Source organism: Xenopus laevis, chromosome 9_10S (genome assembly GCF_017654675.1).
Source record: "Xenopus laevis strain J_2021 chromosome 9_10S, Xenopus_laevis_v10.1, whole genome shotgun sequence".
Classification (NCBI taxonomy): Eukaryota; Metazoa; Chordata; class Amphibia; order Anura; family Pipidae; genus Xenopus; species Xenopus laevis.
Genome location: NC_054388.1, coordinates 73257295 through 73280822, shown reverse-complemented (window position 1 = coordinate 73280822; position 23528 = coordinate 73257295). Strand labels below are relative to the sequence as shown.

Here is a 23528-nt window from a genome sequence, read left to right as displayed (position 1 = left end):
TAGTCATACATTGACCCCCTTTCCGGTGACTGTCTACATAATAAACTAAACATCCATGGGAGAGGATCTGCATTTTTTTTCCTTTTTGTTTTTTCTCTTGACGACGTTTCCTGCAATTTGGAACAGTTCGGGGTATAAGGCCCACCCAGGTTGGGGGGATGGGCAGGGTGGGGGTTTTTGGGGTATTGTTAATGTCTATGTGATGTTCTGGTTGTGCACCGAGTATATACTTTTCCCTGTCTGTACTTTTGAATGCGAGTCCATGCTACTGATATGCTTTTACTGTTGGATTCCTATGCATGATATGTTATCCTGTCCCTGTGATACCGTTTGGTCCAATGGCTAATATCAAATTGCTGTCCTGGAATGTTCGGGGGTTAAACTCGAAATTTAAGCGGGCACTCATTTTGGACTATATTCATAAATACAGGCCTGACCTTACGTTATTACAGGAGACACATCTCACGGGGCAGAAGCTCCTGGCTTTGAAAAGGTACTGGGTGGGGCACGCGTATCATGCTCCTTTCTCTACACATTCCAGAGGTGTTACTATTCTCGTTAGGAGAAATACGGCATTTGAGTTTTTGTCTATCCAAACAGATTTTCACGGAAGGTATATAATTCTCCATTGTAAATTGAATAACCCCCTATAATTGTAATTAACATTTATGTCCCTCCCTCCTTCAATATTGAATTACTGAACTTAGTCTCACAGAAACTGGTTGGGCTCCCCCCGGACCCTGTATGCATACTTGGGGACTTTAATGCAACGACCAATCTGGCTATTGTTCGGTCTAGTGGCTCTGATGCAGCCACTCCACACCTGGTTCAATGGATGGAGGGATTGGCTCTTACGTGTGGAGGGGGAAATACCCCACTGCTACCCAGTTCTCTTGTCACTCGGCGAGTCACGCCTCTTTGTCACGAATAGACTTAGCACTAGCGACTGCTGATTTTGTTAAACTGGTGGTGGACTTAAAGTACTTGCCTAGGTCACACTCGGACCACTCTCCCCTGCTAGTTGAGGTACGGATTGGGCCTAACTCGAAACATAGAATATGGCGGCTTTCTCCCCTATGGCTGACTGATGACATAGTAGCTGACCATTGTATTCAGAAATACAAAGAATTCTGGGATCTGAATGTGGGATCCGCGAACCCTATTATAACTTGGGAAGCTTCTAAAGCGGTTGCTAGGGGGGATGTTATATCAGCCGTTAATATGTCCAGGAAAGATAAGAAAGTTCTGGTTGAACTAGCTGAAAAGGCTGTTAAAGAGGCCGAACAGATGTTCGCGCAGGGCAAGAGTGCCACAACTGAAGAAGCTTTGCAAACTGCACAAAGAAACTTAGCTATTTTGTATACTGCTCTTACTCGGAAAAGGCTGCTGTATAGTGCACAGAAATCCTTTGATTTAGGGGATAAAAATGGCAAAACTTTGGCCCATTTGGCTAAGCTTACTGCCCCCTCCTCTCCAGTACTACATCTCATGACGGCCCAAGGTATTCAAATTACTGATCCCGAAGACATAGCAGCTGAGTTTGCCACCAATTTCAAAACCTTATACTCTAAAAGCCAAAATACATCTACGGCTGTGATAGACCTTTACTTAGAGGAGCTACCCTTTCCTAGCTTGGACCAAGATCAAAGGGCATTTTTGGACGACCCCCTGACTGAATCTGAAATTAGGGACACAATTCTCAGTTTACCTCCCCAAAAGACCCCAGGGCCAGACGGCCTGCCGGCGGCCTGGTATAAGTTACATTTAGAGACGGTTGTTCCCAAATTAAAAGACACCTATGCTGCTGCCTGGGAGGCTGACACTCTCCCCGACTCATTTTATTCTGCTCTGATCACATTGATCCCGAAGGACGGGAAAGACATGTCACGTTGGGACTCTTACCGTCCTATTTCTCTGATTAATTATTTTGGCGGGTTTTGGAACGATTTGGAGTGGGTCCCAACTTCATTAATTGGATACGTCTCATGTATAAACAGCCAATGGCCCAGATACGGGTCAATGAGATACTATCCCCCCAATTTATTCTTGAAAGAGGTACGAGGCAGGGCTGCCCCCTATCGCCACTGCTTTTTGCTCTGGTGATAGAGCCGCTAGCTCTCAAGATTCGTGGGACGCAGGAGATTAAAGGCTTACTAATAGGCAGACTTGAGGATAAAATCGCTCTTTTCGCGGACGATGTTATTCTGTTCCTAGCGGACAAGGATAGGTCTCTGGAAGTGACTCTGACGGTTCTGACTGAATTTGGAGACATTAGTGGGCTAAAAGTCAACAAATCTAAATCCTCGCTTTTTTCTCTGGGTGGGGACACCCCGAGTGGACAAGTAAGTGGATTGAGTTGGGTGTCTAAATTTAAATACCTGGGCGTTGTTATCATGCAGGACCATTCCCAATATCTTGCAAACAACCTAGAACCGACTGTGCAAAAGTTTAATCGGGCCGCCGTCCAATGGCTCAAGTTACCTCTGACTATTTGGGGTCGCTCCAACTTATTTAAGATGATCTTCTTGCCCAAGCTGGTATACCCTCTATTGCACTCCCCGATCTCAATTCCTGATGTCTTTTTTAGGAAACTAAACTCGAGTATTACATCATTTATCTGGGATAATAAGATCCCACGTATGTCATTGAAATTACTGACAGCGCCAACTGAAAAAGGTGGTCTGGCACTCCCGAATATTAAAAACTATTATCTAGCTGGCCAAATCTCCTACCTGCACTCTTGGTTTCACTCAGACCTTGATAATCCCGCTACTCTACTACAGGCATCCATCATAGGTTCACTGGAAGCTCTTCGCAATGCCCCATACACGCGTCTCAAAGACTCCCCTCACTTACCAGAGGTTATGACACTCCCCATACGCTTATGGAAGAAACGATATAAACCTGTAGATCTGCCCCCCTCACATATTTCTCCTAAACTTCCTCTATGGAAGAATGCTGATCTCCCTCATTTCCACAGTTTGCCAGATTTCCAGTACTGGCCGAACTTGGGCGTCAGACATATTGGTGACCTAGTCAGTGGAGAGTTGTTCATGTCTTTAGAACACTTGCGTGGGAAGTTACTCAATCCTACCATCCAACTTTATCGCTATCTGCAATTGCGACATGCCTTTAAGGCTCAATTTGGTTCCTTAACTATCACTTGGGTAAGCTCGAAACTTGAATCTAGACTATGGGATCCACAGACCAAGAAACTGCTCTCGGATGTATATAGGCTACTTCTGGATCCAAAGATAGACCCATTTACCAAGTCCTATCCTAAGTGGTCTCAATACATCCCAGAACTTGATCATGAGCAATGGGAGGAAGCTACAGGGAGTATATATGGGTCCTTGATATCCACTCGGGACAAAATGATACAATTTAAGGCTATACACCAACTATATATTACTCCTCTTATATTGAAACAAATGGGTAGGTCGGTGGATGGAAAATGTCATAGATGTCAAACCCTCAATGCAGGATTCTTTCACATGGTGTGGGAATGTGAGGTGGTTTCTCGCTTTTGGTCAGCGGTTGTCCAATATTTAAGCCAAAATCTTGACCTCCCGGGAGTAAAATCCCCGCTGGTGTGTCTCTTGGGGGTGGTGGAGGAGCTGGTGCCTCTAAACAAAACCAGGAATCTTTTACGGGCTACACTTTTTTATGCCAAAAAGCTGGTGGTGATGAAGTGGATGAGTCCATACCCTCCCAATATTAAACAGTGGCGGGAATTGATAAATAACACGCTACCACTTATTAAATTGACCTACATTGCCAGAGGTTCACCCACAAAGTTTGATAAAATTTGGGCTTCCTGGGTTGATGCCAATCCCGGTATCTCACTCCCAGAATCGCCACGATAGTGGATAGGATTCTTTTTGCCTGATCTACATATGCTTTGATACTGATCTGTACATGTGATGATGTCTCGGTGCACAGCCTTGTATGTGTCTGTTTTGTTGTGTGTTTTAAAAACCAGAAATAAACATCTTTAAAAAAAAAAAGTGTCCTTCTCAAGCTGCCAATTGCTTACTTGTATGGAGCTAGTAGGGCAATGCATCATTGTTAAAATAAAAATATATATTTTCATGATATTACTTCCATCTGAGCATTTAAAATGGGTTCACAGACCAGAAGTTATATTTTTCTTTAATATTCAAATTGCCCATAAAACACCTTGTCCAAGTAAATATGTCGTTGGAGTGTTGATGTGTGACACTGCTCATTCCTCTAATCCCAGGGCATCCAGTAAATTATTTTAATGACTGAGGGTTTCCCAACATTTAGGCAGCAATGATTTTGTTTAGTTGCTGGCACTGCTGAAGTTGCTGGCATTGCTGAACTTAATGTACAACATTTATAGCCTACTTCTCTAGTTAGGCTTTAGTATTCCTTTATGTAGTTTAGACTACTGAAAAGGCCGTAAGTGTACTTTAGTTCCCTTTTTTACTTTGGAACTTAAGCTGGCCATAGACGCACAGCTCCTATCGTACGAATCGAGGATTCGTTCGATTTTCAGATTGTGTGTGGAGAGTGCCGACATCTTTCGTCCGGCGGAGATCGGTCATTTGGTCGATCGGACAGGTTTGATTTTGACCTGACCGATCCCATCGGAGCCCATTGCGCATCGTAATCGGACCGTTCGGCCATACGGCCGAGCGTTCAGATTACCCCCGATGTAGCCATGCTCGTTAATGGCATATCGGGGAAAGATCCGCTCGTTTGGCGATGTCGCCAAACGAGCGGATCTTTGCGTCTATGGCCACCTTTACAATAGAAGTCACAATATAGATATAATCTATACAGGGTATATCTATATACACTTTTATAAATGGTGCTTATTCAATGACCTGTATAAAAGTTACTTCTAATATCCATATATAAAAGGGCTTATATATTTATATACAGAGGTACCTGATGATTCTTTCAGCTTACCTTAAATCTGCTAATAAACATTTAAACATTAAATAAACCCAATCCACCACTGTGGATTTATGTAGCTTGGTTACTGTCTAGTACAATGTACTGTTTGATTATTACAGAGAAAAGATAAATATTTTATATTTATATATTTAAATAGCCTCTCCCAAATTGCAATATCTGACACTATTGTAAACTAGCCAGCACTAGACATTTTATCTGAATAACTCATGCATGATTGCAGGCTGTTGATCCTTCAATTGCATTTGGGCATCCAGCATAGGAACCCTTGTATAAAAATGATGCGACTGTAACATTGCATATAAAAGCAAAATTAGAATATGTCAAAGTATCGTTCCACAAGGGTTTACTAATGTATGTGACTAAATAAGACATTTTTGGTACATGAACATATCTTCTTTAAGTGCCAGGCCCAGGAAAGATGAGAGCTGAAGAAGATGCTAAAAGGTTTCATATGTGAAAACAGAATCATGGAGAGGAGTATCTGATAAGTGATCCCAATTTTCACCGAGTCGTGTTCTCCATGCGCTGATACAATGTGCCTGTCATTGCCTGATGGGACATTCCAAGCCTGCGGGGGGAGTTGGGAGGGGGGGCAGGGAAGGATGAAGAAGGTAGCAGGGCAGAGTATCATTATCAGACGTAATTGATAAATAATATCCCTCATAAATACTGCCAGTCCTTCAATTAGTTTTCTGTAAAGTTCGGGACGGGGAAGTGATGGCCTGTCAAAGTGACAATGGATGACAAAAATTAATAAATTGCCTTCTAAATAGTGTGGACACTTAAGAAAAATTGGGCAGCCAATTTCGCCCAGCGGGAGGTGGGATGCCGGGGGCTTCTTTTCGTTTTATTTTGTGCTGTTGTCGGGCCTCTAATGTTGTCTGGGCTTTATTAATGATAACGGAGCCTCCGCTGCCGCTTATGTTGCTACGGGCAACTTTGTTCATTAAAATTAAAGTCGGCGTTTAATCCCATTAGCTGCTCTCTGGGTAGCTCCTGTCGCTGTCAGGGTAGGAGGGGGGTTTCATACAGGGGACTATGCCCTGCGGCCGGTGAGGTCAAGAGAGACAGTGCTATGCGCCTGCTTCTAATTCCATCTTTAAATACAGTATATGTGCTGTACAGGTGTAATCATTCTACAGCTGCCTCCTTACTGTATTTAACCACTTTGCAAATTACGATTCAAAACCGCAAAACATTCATGTGTCTAAAGGGCCAATCGCCATATATATCTATTTTCATGCTTCATCATTTGATGAAATGATAAATAACATAAACTCAGAACTGTTTGGTGGGACTGTAATACCAAAAAATTTTCTGGCCAATCTGCAGATAATTAACATTGTACTCGCTCAAGAACTGCTCGTTAGATGAACATGGGAGTTTGCATTTATTTGCTTATCTTAATTGCTGCTTAACAGTTATTGATGTATAGAAGAGTACAGAAGTAGCACAGGGCTGGGAAAGATATGGTTTTGATTTTCGGTGCTGAGTTGCGTGTAAGAGTAAAATGCAGGTTAGATTGCGAGAAACTTGAAAAATCGATTTTTCATAGCCCTCCTCCACATCTTGCAACTACCAAGGGTGGCTGGATCTCTTACACTTAGTTACAAATGTGTCTGTCCTTGTTTTCCATTTGTATTTGCTAATAACAATGTGAGATAATGTGCGCTCTGTGAAGATGCAGAGCGAGAGATGAATGACAGCATCAGGCTCATTGTGTCGGGGGGGGGAGAGGTGGGGGCAGCAAAATGCAGAGTCTGCAGTAACCTCTTGGAGTGGGCTTTTTGTGCGAAGACCCACAGAGGTTCCTAATGCAATCCTGTGTAATGGTACAAAATAATATGTCAAATGTGCATACTGCAAGAAATAAATTACCACCCCCCTTTACCCTGAATATTAGCCTTGTGCTGGCCCTGTGAGTTTCAGACTATTTTGGCAGCCAAGTAGTTAAGCAATAAGCAAACGCGTGCTTCCCATTATAGATTGGATGCCTCAGTCTTCTGAGCTGCATGGTATCAATCTGCGCTCCAGCATAATGTTCATGTTCTGGGCTCCGGAGCTGTCATGTGTAAGGAGCTGTGAAGATGTATATTATGAAGAAGAAGAAAAAAGAGCAGACCCTGCTTTTTTATCCTGCCACCCTTTAATTGTTGACTAAAATCTAATAACTGTTGTGCTAAATGAGCCATTAAATGTCCTTCTCGTAAAACATTGTGTATCAAATGATTTTAATGTTAGAAGCATAATGTCACTTTCATCTTCATGACAAGAGGCAGATAGCAGGGAACAGGGAGACAGGGAATTAATGATGAGGGAAGCAGGAGCTGCGCTGAAAATGTGTGCTTAAAGCCACACCGGGGATAGAAGCCCAGGACAGAACCCTTGCACACGGCTACTTTCTGCTTCTGTTTACAAAAGCCAGCTCATATGCCAAGTTGTTGACATAGCCACAAATAAGCAAGATAGGAGATTGTTTCCTATTTTGCCCTATAGAAGCAGATTTAATTTCTAGTAACTTTAGTTTTAATATCTGCCAATTACAATATGCCTGCAGCTCTACTATGTGTTTACTTCTATCTCCAGTTTGGCCGGCAACAGTATGAAATTGTAGTTTTGTCTCACTAAAACTTCAAACCATCACAAAATTGCTTAGGTTGAGTAGGGGTACCTGCTCCTTCAAAATTCTTTCCCTAAGGACTTTTAAAAATCAAAATGCTTGTCCGAATTCATAGCAATGTATACATAAAGAGCATGTGTTTTTCAGTTGACTGATACAGAATATAATGTACAGGATAGTCTCATAAGGATTTAAATCTTTCTGCCACAAAATATTTCCAGCCTGTGCCAATTACCACTCTCACTATGACTTCTGTGCTTTCTCCCATAGACTGGTTATTTGACAAAATCTGGCCAGTTTTATTTAGTGATTTAATTACAAAAAAAATAAGTTATTCATGTAACACTGGTGTAAATTCTCTGGAAAATCTTGCAATACAGTTATTGGATTATGTGGCAATCAAAAGTCTCTGAAATGCGGTCCATTTGAAAAAGTTGTAGTCAGTTGCCACTTCACATAATGACCTCTGAAACCTCAACTTTATTTACCCAATAATTCTTTTACTAGTATTCTTCATAAATATCTCCTGCGCTCCACTCATGATCGCCTTCTCTCCTCATGCTTCATAAGAACTGATCATCATTTGTTTTTTTCCCCATTACGTATCCAGTCTTATGGAACGCCTTCACGTACTAGTTATCACCCATCATCCCAATCGATTTTTAAAAATGCATTATAAACCCAATATTTACTTCTTTATTTTCCTGCCAACCCCTCCCAAACTCCTCATCCCACACATACAAATTGGGTTTAGACAAATGAACATGCTCAAACACTGCCTTTGACACACACACATGCACGTAAAATTGGCAGCCATATGTCTTGCACAAAAGACATGACCTTAGATGGGTGGTTTCACGTTATACCAAATTTTGGAGAGCCAGAATAAAGCAGAACACAATTTGCTTATGGTAAATACCACTGTATAGTAATTCAAAATCGAAATGATGCATAGCAACAGAGCAAGGCGATTCTTTGGCTGAAACATACAGAGCATAGCTGATGTACTGCTTGTTTTTTGTGTGGACAATGACACACTCACACACTGTGACAAAGGTCGGGTTAGCTACAGCAGGCCTAAAGGACCAAAAAGATAGCAAAAAGATAATAGTCGTTTTAATTGTTGGCCTTGGGAGAGGTGAGCAGGGGACAGCAGGAGGGGAGTGTGATAGAGCATCTCTGAAAGGTACCCCGGGTCGGAATGACTGTGGATACGGGTGGATGATAATGACCACCCTGAGGTTTTAGCATTACCTTCTACTATTAGAGGGAGGCAGCTTATTCAGGCAGCAGAATCAATCTGATGATGATAGCAAGGATACTGTATGGTAAAACAGTACAGTGTATAGATGTAGTAAAGGCACACATCACAAGCAGTCCCCAAAATCGTAAATTTTTCCTGTAATTATCATGTAATATACAGAAGTAAGTTAGAAAAAAGACACACGTCCATCGAGTTCAACCTTTAAACTCTATTTTAACCCGCGTAACTGCTAATTGATTCAGAGGAAGGCAAAAAAAACCCCATCTGAATCCTCTCCAATTTGCCTCAGAGGGGGAAAATGCCAATCGGACTAGTCCCTGGATCAACTTGATACTATGAGCTATCTCCCATAACCCTATAGTTCCTCATTTGTTAAAAAAAAACATCCAACCCCTTTTTAAAGCTATCTAATGTATTAGCCTGTACAACTGATTCAGGGAGAGAATTCCACATCTTCAAAAAACCCCTTCCGAATTTTTAAGTGGAAACTCTTTTGTTCTTATTGGAATGGGTGACCTTGTGTCAGCTGGAAAGCTTTAGAGCATGGAAAATAAAGCATTAGAGTGATGATTATGATCCCCTTATATATTTATACATAGTTATCATATTACCCCTTAAGCGCCTCTACTCCAGCGTGAACAACCCCAATTTGGCCAGTCTTTCCTCATAGCTAAGATTCTCCATACCTTTTATCAGCTTAGTTGCCCTCCTCCCGTGAATCTATGCCCCTTTTTAATACAGCTCAAGACTTTGCTACAGGCTAGTTTATTATATACAAGGACTCCAAGGTCCTTTTCCATAATGGACTTGCCTAGTGCAGTCCCATTAAAGGTATACTGTAAGTGGCTTGGATATTTTTACATCCCAGGTGCATGACTTTACATTTATCAACATTGAATCTCATTTGCCACTTAGCTGCCCAGATTGCCAGTTTGACAAGATCATGTTGCAAGGATGCCGCATCCTGGATGGAATTAGTTGGCCTGGATAATTTTGTGTCATCTGCAAACACTGATACATTACTTACAATACCCTCCCCTAAGTCATTAATGAACAAGTTAAATAAAAGTGAACAAATCAAATTTGTCTGACATGATCTATCCTTGATAAAGCCATGCTGCTCATAATGCCATTCATTAGGACAACATTTTGAATGTGATCCCTTAACAAGCCTTCAAATAATTTGCCCACCACACATGTCAAATTTACTGGCCTATTATTGCCAGGCTGAGATCGTAATCCCTAAATATTGGAATGACGTCATCTTTTCTCCAATCCATAGATACCATACCAGATGAAAGTGTATCTGAGAAAATCTGAAATAGGGGCTAGTCTAAAACTGAACTAAGCTCTCGTAGAACCCAGGGGTGTATGCCATGAACCCGCATCTTTTTACTTTTAATATACTTAAAAATGTTTTAGGGTTAGTCTTAGCCTCCGCCGCTATGCACTCTTCATTTCCTTTCTTTGCCTTTCGGATTGCTGTTTTACAACATTTATTATAGTGTTTATATTCATTAAATGTAGCTCCTGTCCTCACAGACTTGTAGTTTTTAAATGCCTTTCTCTACTTTACTATTAATTTTTTTACTTCTATATTAAGCCACATAGGGTAATTCTTACTGCTTCTACATTTACTCCTTACGGGAATCAATTGAGAACAGTAAGGATTTAATATAACTTTAAATGACAACCATTTGTGTTCTGTGTTTTTGTAGCTGAAAACATAATGCCCCAATCAATGCTCCGAAGGGCAGCCCTCAAGGCACTTAAATGAGCTTTTCTGAAATTCATGGTTTTTGTTACCCCAGTGTATACTTTTTTTTGCACCATTAAATCATATACCATTATGGTCACTATTACCCAGCGGTTCAATGACTTGCACATTTGCTATAAGTTCTGGGTCATTTGATATACAGAATAGCATTTTTTCTGGTTGGCTCCTCAACAACCTGTGCCATAAAATTGTCATGCAACAAGTTTATAAACGTGTTCCCATTAACTGTTCTGGCAGTACTGTTGACCAGTCAATATCTGGGTAATTAAAATCTCCCATTATCACTACTTTACCCAAACTAACAGCCTTTTCTATTTGCATCAGGAGCTTAGCCTCCTCCTCCTCATTTACAGGGTCTATAGCATACCCCTACAATTAATTTGCTGGACTCTTTACAATTGGCGAAAAACTCTACCCATAAGACCTTTGCCCCCTCGTTTTCTAACATAACCTCCTCCTTTATACATGCTTTTAAGTCCTGCCTAACAAACAGACATACCCTTTCTCCTTTTCTATTGCCTCTGTCCTTCCGAAACAATGTATAGCCGCTGATATTAACTGGCCAGTCATTCAGCCATGTTTCGGCCACACCAATTACATCAATTTTTCCCTCCAGCTCTCCCATTTTACCAGTCAGACTACTTGCATTTGCAAACATACATTAAATACTAGTACCATATTGAACATATGACATGTGGCCCTCCCTATTCTTAACAGTACCCCCAATCAAATCTCCTCCCCCATTTTCCCTTCCTTTGCCCACTATCTCATCTAACCTGTCTTCCACTGAATCTTTTACTAAAAACCTCCAACCCTCTAGCCATCTTTTCCACCAAAACAGCTGCACCATCATTATTGAGGTGCAGCCCATCCCGTGCCTGTAGCCGACTGAGAAATCAGCCCAGTTCTCCCAAAACTCTCCTCCCTACACCAATCTCTCAGCCATGCATTAATCTCCCTAAGCTCCCACTGTCTTCTTAGTATTGCTCGTGGCACAGGTAATATATCTAAATTACCTTGGAAGTCCTCGCCCTCAACTTTACTCCTAGTTTTTTTTAAATAGTTCTTTAGGACTTCACCACCTCCTCTAATTTTGTCATTGATACCTATGTGTACCAAGACTGCTGGGTCTTCCCCAGTCCCTCCCAATAATCTGTCCACTCATTCCACCACATGCCGAACCCTCCACTGGGCAAGCAGCAGACTGTTCGGCATGAAGGGTACTTAAGGCATTTATTTATATATTTATTATTTATAAAGTGTTGTACAATAAAAGGCTATACACATCAAACATACAAATTAACAAACAAACACAATTGCCTTGTGTGTTTTTTTATTTTACATATGCCCTGAGTTTTAGTGCCCAGGCACAAGACAAACTAGGAGAATATTCATGCACATTGGGGAGAAGAAGAAGTGGGCAGAAAGACAAATGAGCACCACCAACATTTCTGTCTAGTCCCCCATGGCTCCACAAACCAAGCACAAATTCATATCATGGGTTATTATCTCCTGTAATTTTTATGGTTTACCAGTGTTATTAGGTGTAATTGCCTTGCTTTAAAAAGAAGATACATTGGATATTTATACAATTGTTTGGAAATGGCAAAATCATTTTGTAAGTAATGTAGAAATGTGCCCCTGAAGTCCAGATGTGCCCCCCCAGTCAGTGATACTCTGCTATGGCCCCTAGTACAGTATATGGCCCCTAGACAGAGGGTGGGCAGATAATACTCAAGCAACAAAAATATACTATAACAAGTTATAGAAAAAAACCTTTATTGCCTTAAAGCTTTTTGCTTTTTTTTTTAACCCGCCTCTCTCTTCTCCCCACTTCTCTCCTTTTTTCTCTTTTCTGTATTCTCTCCACTTAAAAATTATTGTAAGAGCCAGAGCTGCCCCAGATTGGAATGTGTGCCTATCATTATGAAAATGTGCATTGTATGCAGGGATGGTGGGGGCACTGAGCAGGATCCTTTCTTTCTTTTTTTTTTTTAAATTCCCCCTTCTCTTTATGATTGTAAATTACTGCTGAGCTCTGGAGAGGTGAGCGGTTTAGCCAATTAGTGGCATTTGAGTTGGATTTGCTTGTCATTAGCTGTTCTCCTGTGCAGGGCTCTTTGAAGCCATCTCCTGTGTGATATCCTCCCAGCGGTGAGATGTTGGTAATGACAGAGGGGTCACTGGGGTGATATGACCCAGCCACCAACATTCCTTTATTGTTTTTTTCTTCTTATTCTTCTTCTTCAGGTTTAGCAAATAGGGCAACCACAATAACAAGTCCTTACTGTGCCCAGTAGGAGCCTGGTGGAGCCACTGACAGCTCCATTAAAAGTGTAAACCTGTGTCTCTTTGCACCCTACTCCCTGCAACAAAAATATTACCAAGGGAAAATAGATAAGCCATGCTGATTAACCACTTGTGTGCCACTCTAGTCAAGCACTGGCAGGGAAATGAAAGCATGCTGTGTTAATTGTTAAAGAAGGTCTAAACTTTAAAAGCTGTTTCATACAAAATGTTGTATTTGGAGACTAATATGTTTGTTTTTATATAGCTAACTGTTAAAGAATCTTCTTTCCTTGGGCAGTTTGCTTTGCTGCACAAATAATATAGTACAGGTATGGGACCTGTTATCCAGAATGTTCGGGACCTGGGGTTTTCCAGATAACGGATCTTTCGTAATTTGGGTCTTCATGCCTTAAGTCTACTAGAAATTCATTTAAATATTAAATAAACCCAACAGGCTGGTTTCGCTTCCATAAGGATTAATTATATCTTAGTTGGGATCAAGTACAAGCTACTGTTTTATTAAAGGAAATCGTTTTTAAAAATTTGGATTATTTGGATAAAATGGAGTCATGGGAGACAGCCATTCTGTAATTCGGAGCTTTCTGGATATCGGGTTTCCAGATAAGGGATCCTATACCTGTATAGAGCTCATCTTTCTCTTCATTATTGCCCAGCATTGTCTATTGCTTAAATGAAGAATACACAGCTACAGGCCCCCAAGGCTATAGAGTGCTGGGATTTGGACAAGTATGGTGAACTGCTTCCAAGCCATGGCAGATCTACATAAGCAGTGAAGCCTATTTTGTTGCCCAGAGGGCCCTGTAAAAAAAGCATTTCAACCTTAACTGAAAGTTATTGGTTCTCGGTGACTAGAAGCAGCCATTTGCATTGCTGAAAAGCATCGCTGATGCAAAACACCTGTTTCCCAGAGAGAGCGGCACAGTCAGCAGGGATAACTTCCACCTCTTTTATTATTGCAAGATCTAATTTACCAGCTTTCATTTGCTACTCACTTTCATTTGTAGCAGTTGTTTTTTCCAGTCTCTATACCAAATTTGAAGTAAGAAATTCCTGTGTAAATACCCTGTAGTATTTGAAACATGTGATCTGTTCTTGTTTCATGGCTGTTTCCTTCAGGTCACATATTGCTGTTCCAAGTCTGTCTCAGGCCCCTGGTACTGCTCAGCTCTATGAGAAGAAGCCAATCAATAGATCTTTGCCAGTGAATAATTGCTATTGAGCTATGTTTCCATGCATGAGTATGATCACTGTATTGTGAAGGTTTGGGGCTGCTGCTCACTCCCATATACATTGCCTGTATTCCAGGAGGTTAGGGGAGCATAGAACAGTGATAGGGTTTACTCCTTTTAGCTTTGATGTCTGAGTATCTGCAATGGCCTGCACATTTTTAAAGAGAACATAAGCTCTGAAACTGTTGCTGAACTATAGCTCCTATAAGGCTAGTCGTTCTAATCCAGGAAGTTGTAGTAATGCAACAGATAGAGAGCTGCAGGTTGAAGATACTGTTGTAGTGAAGCTAAGCTGGCCGTGTCGGCAGCTTATTGGCCCGTGTATGGGGCCCCCCCGACGGGCTTCACCGATCGAGATCTGGCTGAAAGTCTGCCAGATCGGTTGGGATGAAAAATCCCATCTGATCGCGGGCGCATCTATTTCTTGATGCGGCCCCGCGATCCTACCGCCCATTACTATTCATTAGGATCTGATCGTTGGGCCCTAGGGCCCACGATCGGATCAGCCCGATATTGCCCACCTCAAGGTGGGCATATCGGGGAGAGATCCGCTCGGACATCGCCAAACGAGCGGATCTCTCCGTGTATGGCCACCTCTACAGATATCACAACCACCAACTCTGAATGTTTGTAATTGTAGTAAAGAAGGTACCTGGCACAACATATGATGTTGGGGAGACAATAATACTATTCTAAATCAGACCACATGTTTCTAGTTGTCATGGGAAATAAATTCAAGTCCTATGCGCAAGTTTCACATTCTTTGTATGCTGTTTGATAAAAAGTTTTTTGAGTGGCGATTGCATCTTTGAGATTTTGCATGTACATTTAACCAGTATATTGAACTGGTCCACTGGCAGGTGTAGTAGTGCAGATAAATTGAATTTCTCAATTCTTTTATGGATGGACATACAAGCAAAATGTTTTGGCCTTTTGTACCTTATTGGGTAGGTGGGAGAAAAAAAATCAAAATCACCTCTGCATTCGCTTGAATGGGAATCTCTTGAAATAAAATTGACCCCAAGATGGGGATCTTAACTTGTGAGCTCCACTGAGGCAGGGACTTATGTAACAATTCCTGTAAAGTGGTACAGAATATCTAAACACTGTATAACTGAAGAAAAATTTAAATTGGGATTGCATTGTTGTCTATAGATTTTGCTTGCTCAGATCTATGTCTGTATTTTAACCTGTCTATAAATGTTTTTACATTGCATCCTATTACCATTTCCTTCTCCTTACAGGGCATGCTACTGAAAAGAAGTGGAAAGTCTCTTAACAAAGAGTGGAAGAAGAAATATGTAACCTTGTCTGATAATGGAGTTCTGACATATCATCCCAGCTTACATGTGAGTGCATGACCTCTTAGTTGTTTTAAAGGTGGTCTCTAATTAACCACCTCCCATTTGAATATTTTGCCTTTTAACTCTGCAATTAGTTTAAGGGTAAGGCCACACTTGGTGTTTTGGGGAGATTTGGTCTCCTGGCGACTAATCGCTTCGTCTTTGCGACGAGCAATCTCCCCAAACGCCTTCCCTCACTCTGCGCCGCCTAAAATGAAAAATCGTCAGCGCTAATCACACGCTGTGATTCGTTTTCCGAAGTCGTCTGAAGTTTCCTCTTGATGCAACTTCGGCCGACTTCAGAAAAAGAACCGCTGGTCAGTAATTCAATGTATAAATACTGATTACGCATTTGCAAATAGCTTCTTGAGTCAGTCATTTGTCAGTTAGTGCCTAGTCCATGAAGAAACCTTTGCGTTATTCTTCTGCACTAAATTATCTTACCCATTGAAACCCTTAAATTAAGCATATTTTTTAAATGCTTGAGAGTCTGTGATTAAGAGACTGCTGATCTTTCAAGGGATTCTGTCATTATTTTTATGGTGTAGTATTTATTTCTAAATCATGCTGTTTACAAATAATTCACTCTACCATATAAAATTTTATACGTCTTTGGTTGGGGCTAGGATTCGATCCTGTACCAATATTAACAAGTTTGAGAGAACATTGAAGAGCACTTGCATACAGCTTGATGGGCCAAGCATACAGCTGTAAAAAGAACCAGTTTTGTTTCGAGTAGCTTCACATGGATGCCATTGCCTTCTTACAGTAGATAAACCTCCTTACAGAAAAATGCCGCTAACCACTCCATGCCTCCATGATATAGACTCCCTATTTTGCAAAAACATAAAATATAGAGGGGCGCAAACCCTCGTTTGGTCCTAAACCAGTGATAATAACTGAGGCATACGGAGACCCATCAGAAGAAAACCACATCTGTGTTAAAGCAATCTCCATTCAATGGGATCTTCAAAGATATTAATCGGGCAGGACCTTCTTATGTTCCAATATGTACAGGCCAATAAGTTCTAATTGCAGACATGACACCACATACACACATCTATCTGGTACTAATACAGGAGACCGAATAGCTGAAAAACATAGTTCAGGGTTCTGTGTGTGTGACAATGTGTCTGCTTTTGTATGTGTTGGGCAGTGTATCTGTGTAACTGGCAGTTGGAAACTGAAGAAATAGTCACAAAAAACCTTGGGCTTTGCTGCCCCCTCCTCACCAGGTGAATGAGTCCACAAGCTCTTCATTAGGTCCTTGTCAAAACTGAAACATTTTCTAATCAACAGCAATCTGTCCGCGGCCCCCTGGACCGCTGGCGGTGTCCCCCCTCTCTTTGTGCTCCCTGGCGCTCGCTTCTCCAGGCTGCTGATTACATTAGGCTAAGCTGCAGAGCAAATGAACCATGTCTTATTTAGGTGCAAGTAGCTCCCACGTAGCTAGAGCCTGGGGCACTTTTGGAGCATTTTATGGCATTAAAATTAGTGTTGCTTCCCTCTGTGCTACTGCGTGTAATGCCTTAAACTCAATAAGCAAAAGGCGAGAGAGCCCCCACTCTTCTTTCACTCCCCGCTCTGCAGAGAGTTGATGCGTTTTTTCCAGATTAGTTTTCTGTCTGGAAACCATGTTCGTAGAATAGAGTTACTATTCCATTCTAGAGAAGGTATGGAGCACCTGGTGGGGCATGCAGTGGGTACAAGTCCGTCATGAACCAGACGGTGTAGATTTAAGCAATTACAGTCAGACTTGCAAAAATCATCATTTACTGGTGTAGAATTTTGCTGCGTTCCCGTTCTTTTTAGCAGTGTGTATGTGCGTATGGTTTTGTAAATTGGAATTTTCTGCTAGTAAGTGTGCAAATGTTGGATTATTGAATGGTGTTTCTTTGGTTGGGTAAATGCAAAAGTTTCTCTTACAGTCAGTTTCGACAATTCCTTCTGTTTTGGAACTACAGTCACCATACTGTAAAAAGACATTCTATTCTTTCATGAAATATAAAAAAAAGCAGAGATATTTATTCTGTGTGCAGACACTCCTGTTATCCAGTGTAATAGTGTATGTGCAAAAAAAACCCTTTCCTTGAAAAGCATTGCTTTCTCTTTTTCTTTCTCTCTCTTTAGATCAGCTGCACTAATCTGCCCCAAATTCTCATTAGGAGGATTTCATTTTACAAATAAGTCATACTTTTTTTTTTTTTTTTAACTGTCCCCCCAGCTCTCTTTGCTGGTTGTGTGCGCAGCATTGAGCACATTGTCAGCTCTGCAAGAAAGCACTCAGGGGAGCCTTAGCATTCCTGTTTGTTGGGATATAGCAGACGGTCTCCACTGCCTTTTGCTGCCGTATGTGTTGGCTAATTGTTGCTGCTTTAAGAGACTGCCCCAGGGGTCCGATCAGGAATCACTCGCTCTTCTTTCTTCCCTGAATCTAAGCATCATGTTGCCTCCCAACCCCAGAGCAGAGCCCCCACAAGGTGAAAGTCAAGGGGTTTGAGGCAGCAGCAAGACCCCGCGGAGACCCCATTCTCCCAGTAACAATCCCCCCTCCCACTGCGCAGTGTGCGCCTCTCCTCCTCACCACATCTCATTTGCATCTGGGACATCAATTAGCATGTTTGTTGAGGCTAATTGAATGAAACTCAATCATAGCCCTTAATTGCTTGCCTATGTAAAAAGAAATCACATTAATGCAGCTAATTAAGTGTATGGCAATAAGATGCAACATAATTAGGGGAGCGAGATTAACCTATTTCCTGCCAGGCAGGCAAGCAACTTACTATAAGACACTGTAAGTTTGCCCTCTGTACTGGCTAAATAAGGGTTAATTAGGTGGATCTTGGAACTTGGAGGAATGAACCAGAGAAGAAATAAAATCTTCGTTTTGATTAGTTTTTGTACAAGGGGGATGGTGTTGGTTAAGCTTAAGCTCCATCTTAACATCACTTTACTGCTTTCTGATTTAAATGCGCGGGTTTGTTGTGCAGAGACGGCGGTTTCTTACTTGTGTTGTAACACTATAGTAGCAATCATACACACTCATTGTCTGACTTCTTTATATATGTTAACTAAAATTACATTTTTTTTTTTGTTTTCTTTGAGAAATCAGTGCCTGTCACACTGAATCCTTGTGCCTGGGTAAGAACTCTAAAGAACAGTAGGGTATGCTGGGACAGTTGCCGGCTCCATTTCCAGACAGACTAATCTGGCGATCGCTTCTCTTGCATTTATTTGTTTCCAGTGTTAGAAGATGAGCGACAGAAGGAGCAGAGCATGCTAATAGCTTTGCAATTACTGATTTTTCACAGGCTTAAAGGGGGCAGCGTGGGGGTGTGGGAGAGGAGGGTGTCCCTGAAGTGGCCCCCAGAGACTTGTTAAATGCTCTTTACCGTACAAGTGCTAGAGCTGCCTTCTCTCCAATCCTTGTTAAGTGTCCATTTACCTTGATCTTGAGCTTTTTGCCTCTGATCAGTGATTTAAGATGGGGGTGACTGGGGAAATAATATGCATATCTGAGCCAGAAAAAAGAGTCTGCTGCTGCTGACATATGTGGGTTAGATAAGGCCATGTGACCGCAAGTTCCTGCTTATACTTCATGCCCCATGTGTTAGCTTATCTCTGCTTCTTTATGCTTTGTAATATCCCTACCACCTTCTTGCTGTCATGAGGGCCACATTTTGTTCTGTTTGCTTCGGTTATAGGTCAGTTAGTGTCTACACGTTTGTTTGATCATTATATGAACTCTATGATGGGTCTTCCATAGATATGTTCAGAACTTCCTTCTTTGTGGTATTGTCCACAGGCTTAAAAAATTAAGACCTTTTTAAATATTTCATTAGATTAAGTTTTCTTATCTTACTAAAAATAACATCTGCACTTTGTGAGTGATCCAGTTGTTTTGTCACTAAATTTAGCATAGGTTTTCCATCTGTTTGGCCAAATTGCCAACTATACAGTCTTTTATTCGACCTGACCCCTGCATATTTCCAACCTCAGGGGAGCTCATCTATGCCCACTCACTTACCCACTTCGGTAATTAGTTTTGGCCATATCCCACACATTCTTCCTACTTTTCCATGCCCAAATATAATTCTTTGGCCCCTTGGGCATAAATAAAGTGCATGTTGCATAAAGAAAATAACAATATCCCTCTAGAAAGGGCACAGCTTTGTAAGCAGAGTTACAAACAACAATATAGAAGCCATTTGCATGTGTGAGGCCTCAAGATTAGTTCACAAATGTGAGTTTTTACGAAATATTAGAATCTAGGCTGTTAATGATTTCAGGCGAACAGGCTATTTACACTAGGGCTTTTTAACAGCCATATAGCACAAGTGTCCTACCACATTTAACAACATACTCAATGTTTGGGTTTTATTGCTAAATACTTTATTTACTATAGGGAATAAATATATCATGTAATTATTCATAATGGCAGGTCATTCCTAGAAAATCTCAGGTCATTTGGTATGTTGAACTATTCTTTAGTCCCATTGAGAAAAATGTGCTTGGAATAATATTAACCAAAATACTATGTAAATGTTTTTGTTTATAATTACCCATGTCTTAAGGAAGGCACTTCTGGATGTTTTGGTTTATAATTACCCATGTTTTTAAGAAGGCACTTCTGGGTCATTTAATATAGTAAACCGTACAAAAAGGTGAAATGCCATCATAAATAATTCACGATCATATATATATGCCCAAATTGTCAGCTACAAACTTTCAGTGTGGACTCACCATTGCTTCCAAGTATTCATTCAGAAGGACAAGGAAATAGTCTGTTGAGGCATCCCTAGGCATTATCACTGACTTGATGCAATTTACATTTAGAATAATGACTACATTTATATAAAATATGCATGGGTATGAGCATTAAAGGACCAGGATGTGGTAGAAAAAGAAGCAAATTGTAAGCCTTCAGGTCTCTCCAATCCAGAGCCATACAGACAACAGGCCAACTGCACACTCAGCCTCACAATCGTCTACCTGGATATACTGATTACACCTCAAACATCATCATCTTTAAGCTGACATGTCTCTTTGTTGAGCTGTTGATGGTAAACTCTAGTTCAGATGATATTTCATAGGCCCAATGCACTGCATCATTAAAATTGGCTATCAGCCTTATTATGGACACACATGAAAAATATTGTTTTGTATTTACATTAAAACCTCAATTTATATAACCATGATTTTAGGTTTTCCCACAAATATATAAAACATAATGCATTTCCCTAATTTTTCATTCACCCAGATTTTACACCATCTTTTTTAGTCCCCTTAAAAATGTAAAATGGGGATCTACTGAATTTCTTTGAGGAAAATAACTCTTGTAGCTGCAAGTTTTGTTAGACTTAGGGTAAGGACACACGAGGAGATTCAGGGAGATTTTGTCGCCTGGCTACTAATCTCCTTGTCTTTTGAGCAACTTTCTCCCTGAACTGCCTCAGCGTTTTTCCCCATAGGCTGCAATGAAAAGTCGCCTGCGCTAATGCGTTTTCAATAGTTGCCCAAAGTTGCCTCAGTGAGGCAATTTCAGGCAACTATTGAAAACGCATCGCCCTGTGTGCATTAGCGCAGGCGACTTTTCATTGTAGCCTATGGGAGAAAACGCTGAGGCAGTTCAGGGAGATAGTTGCTCAAAAGACAAGGAGATTAGTAGCCAGGCGACAAAATCTCCCTGAATCTCCTCGTGTGTCCTTACCCTTAAGGTGGCCATACAAGGAGAGATCCGCTCGTTTGGCGATGTTGCCAAATGAGCGGATCTCTCCCCGATATGCCCACCTCGTGGGCAATATCGGGCTGATCCGATTGTGGGCCCTAGGGCCCAACGATCTGATCCTAACGAATAGTAACGGGCGGTCGGATCGTGGGGCCGCATCAACGAACAGATGCGGGCGTGATCCAACGGGATTTTTAGTCCCATCCAATCGAGATCTGGCCAACTTTCGGGCAGATCTCGATCGGGGAAGCCCATCAGGGGGCCCCATACACAGGCCAATAAGATGCCGACTTGGTCTGTCGGCAGCTTTTATCGGCCCGTGTATGGCCACCTTTAGTTGCATACATGAACTGTTTGTTCTTTGCTATTACTATCACTGTTGATAATCAGACAATAAGCAATATTCACTTTTTTCAGTGGGTTTCTAAGGGGACAAAGCTTTTCTCTAATACAAGTTACAAATTCACATGCACACTTTCCGACAATTTTATAGCATGCCATCAGACAGTCAAATTAGCATGACCAGTAATTCCATTTTAATTATCAGATAATTAGGACATGGGCCACAGGTTTCGAACTCCATAGCATTCATTTTTATTAGATGTTGGTGTGATAACATATTTATATATATATTTACCCAATGCTTTGATCCTTTGTTGGTTGAGTGTACATATATGCATTGGTTGGTTAGCTGGTAGCGTACAGATCCAGGGAACTGACAGCTTTGTGTTTGCAGTTTACAGGTGGGTTTACTCATGCAAAACGATACCACCTTTGTAACGTAAGCTTGTTACATCTGTTATTGCTCAGCAAATTTTTTTTTTACTTGTAATAATTATGTTGAGGCATACAAAGCTAATGCATGATTTTTTTTTTTACTTAACCTGAACTGAGCAACCATATCATCTGGGGATTATTGTCTTAGCTTGTACTACTCATGGCCAATATGCCCTGTATTTTTCCAAATAGCTGCATGTAAAGACATGCAAAGACGTGTGTCTGTACTTGAATACAGTGCTGCCTGCTTTATGCCCCCCCCCACCCGTCCTTGGGCCCTGTTAACTACGAAGTATGGGACTTTGCTGTCCTTCCTATATGGTTGGACTGAAAACATTTTTATGCCAGTAAAAAGGAAGTGAGTGATTGAGGATTTTCATGCTATTTTGTTAATTTAACATTGTAACTACACAGGAATGGCATAGTGATGAATGACTAGATTTTGACCTATGGAGACATGCCTTTGATTCCCGTTGATGACTACTTTGTCCTTCAATTTCACTTCAAAATCACTTTATCTTCCTCTTCTATAGGGTGTGTAAGCAGGGACTATCTGTGCTTCAGGAATTCTATTTACTTTACAACGCAGGGAAAACGTAAATAATTCTTTCCCATATTTTTCTTTGTTTTAGGATTACATGCAGAATGTCCATGGTAAAGAGATCGACCTCCTTAGAACTACTGTGAAGGTCCCAGGGAAGAGGCCTCCTCGAGCTACATCCTCTTGTGCACCAGTTGCCAGCCCTAAAACCAATGGTCTGACCAAAGAGGTCAGCGGGCTTCAGATCTCCCCTAACACAGGTGTGAACAATTGCCAGCTTGAGCACCACTGTCAAAATTGCATTTCAGTGCTATTTCCACCTATTATTTTTATCTGGTTTTGCTACTTAACATATTTAGTGCTAGTTTTCACTAACCTTTTGGCAGAATGAAGAGACACTCCCATCCTTCATTTCAGCCTAGACTCTGAAGTGGAAGAATTTCTCTGCAGCTCTGATACAATTACATTTTTAGGCTGTACAATGCTTTGCAAATGTTTTTTGTTTTTAGCATCACTTCCTATTTTAAGAAATTATTAATCATATAACTGAAGATGAGTATTATATAAAATGTCTCACTTAATGAATAATTGGAATTGTTGCAGTTATGCTGACCTTATGAATTATATCTAGCTATCCCATTCAAAATAATGAAATCTACAGGTGTGGGAAACCCTTCATCCAGCAAGCTCCGAATTACATGAAGGTCGTTTCCCATAGAGTCCATTTTATTCAAATAATTCAAATTTTCAAAAATGATTTCCTTTTTCTATGTAATAATAAAGCAGTACATTGTACAGTACATGCTCTCAGCTAAGAAATAATTAATTGGAGGTAAAACAATCCTATTGGGTTTATTTAACATTTAAACATTTTTTTAGTTGACTTAAGGTACAGAGCTTCTATTACATAAAGACCCCCTTATCCAAAAAAAAAAAGAGCATTCTGGACAAAAGGTCCCGCACCTGTATTAAATCAGAAGTGACCATAACAC

The 23528-nt window shown here is 41.0% G+C and overlaps 1 protein-coding gene across 7 annotated transcripts in view; it reads left to right on the top strand.

The window, feature by feature from the left end:
* Positions 1 to 23528, top strand: part of LOC108703035 (arf-GAP with GTPase, ANK repeat and PH domain-containing protein 1-like) — a 255703-nt gene that overhangs the window by 182364 nt on the left and 49811 nt on the right. For all 7 annotated transcript variants that reach the window (XM_041578782.1, XM_041578781.1, XM_018238943.2 and 4 more), the window contains 2 exons: positions 15392 to 15496; positions 22628 to 22796. In XM_041578782.1, coding sequence (XP_041434716.1) covers positions 15392 to 15496; positions 22628 to 22796 — 274 coding nt within the window. The remainder of the gene's footprint in view (positions 1 to 15391; positions 15497 to 22627; positions 22797 to 23528) is intronic.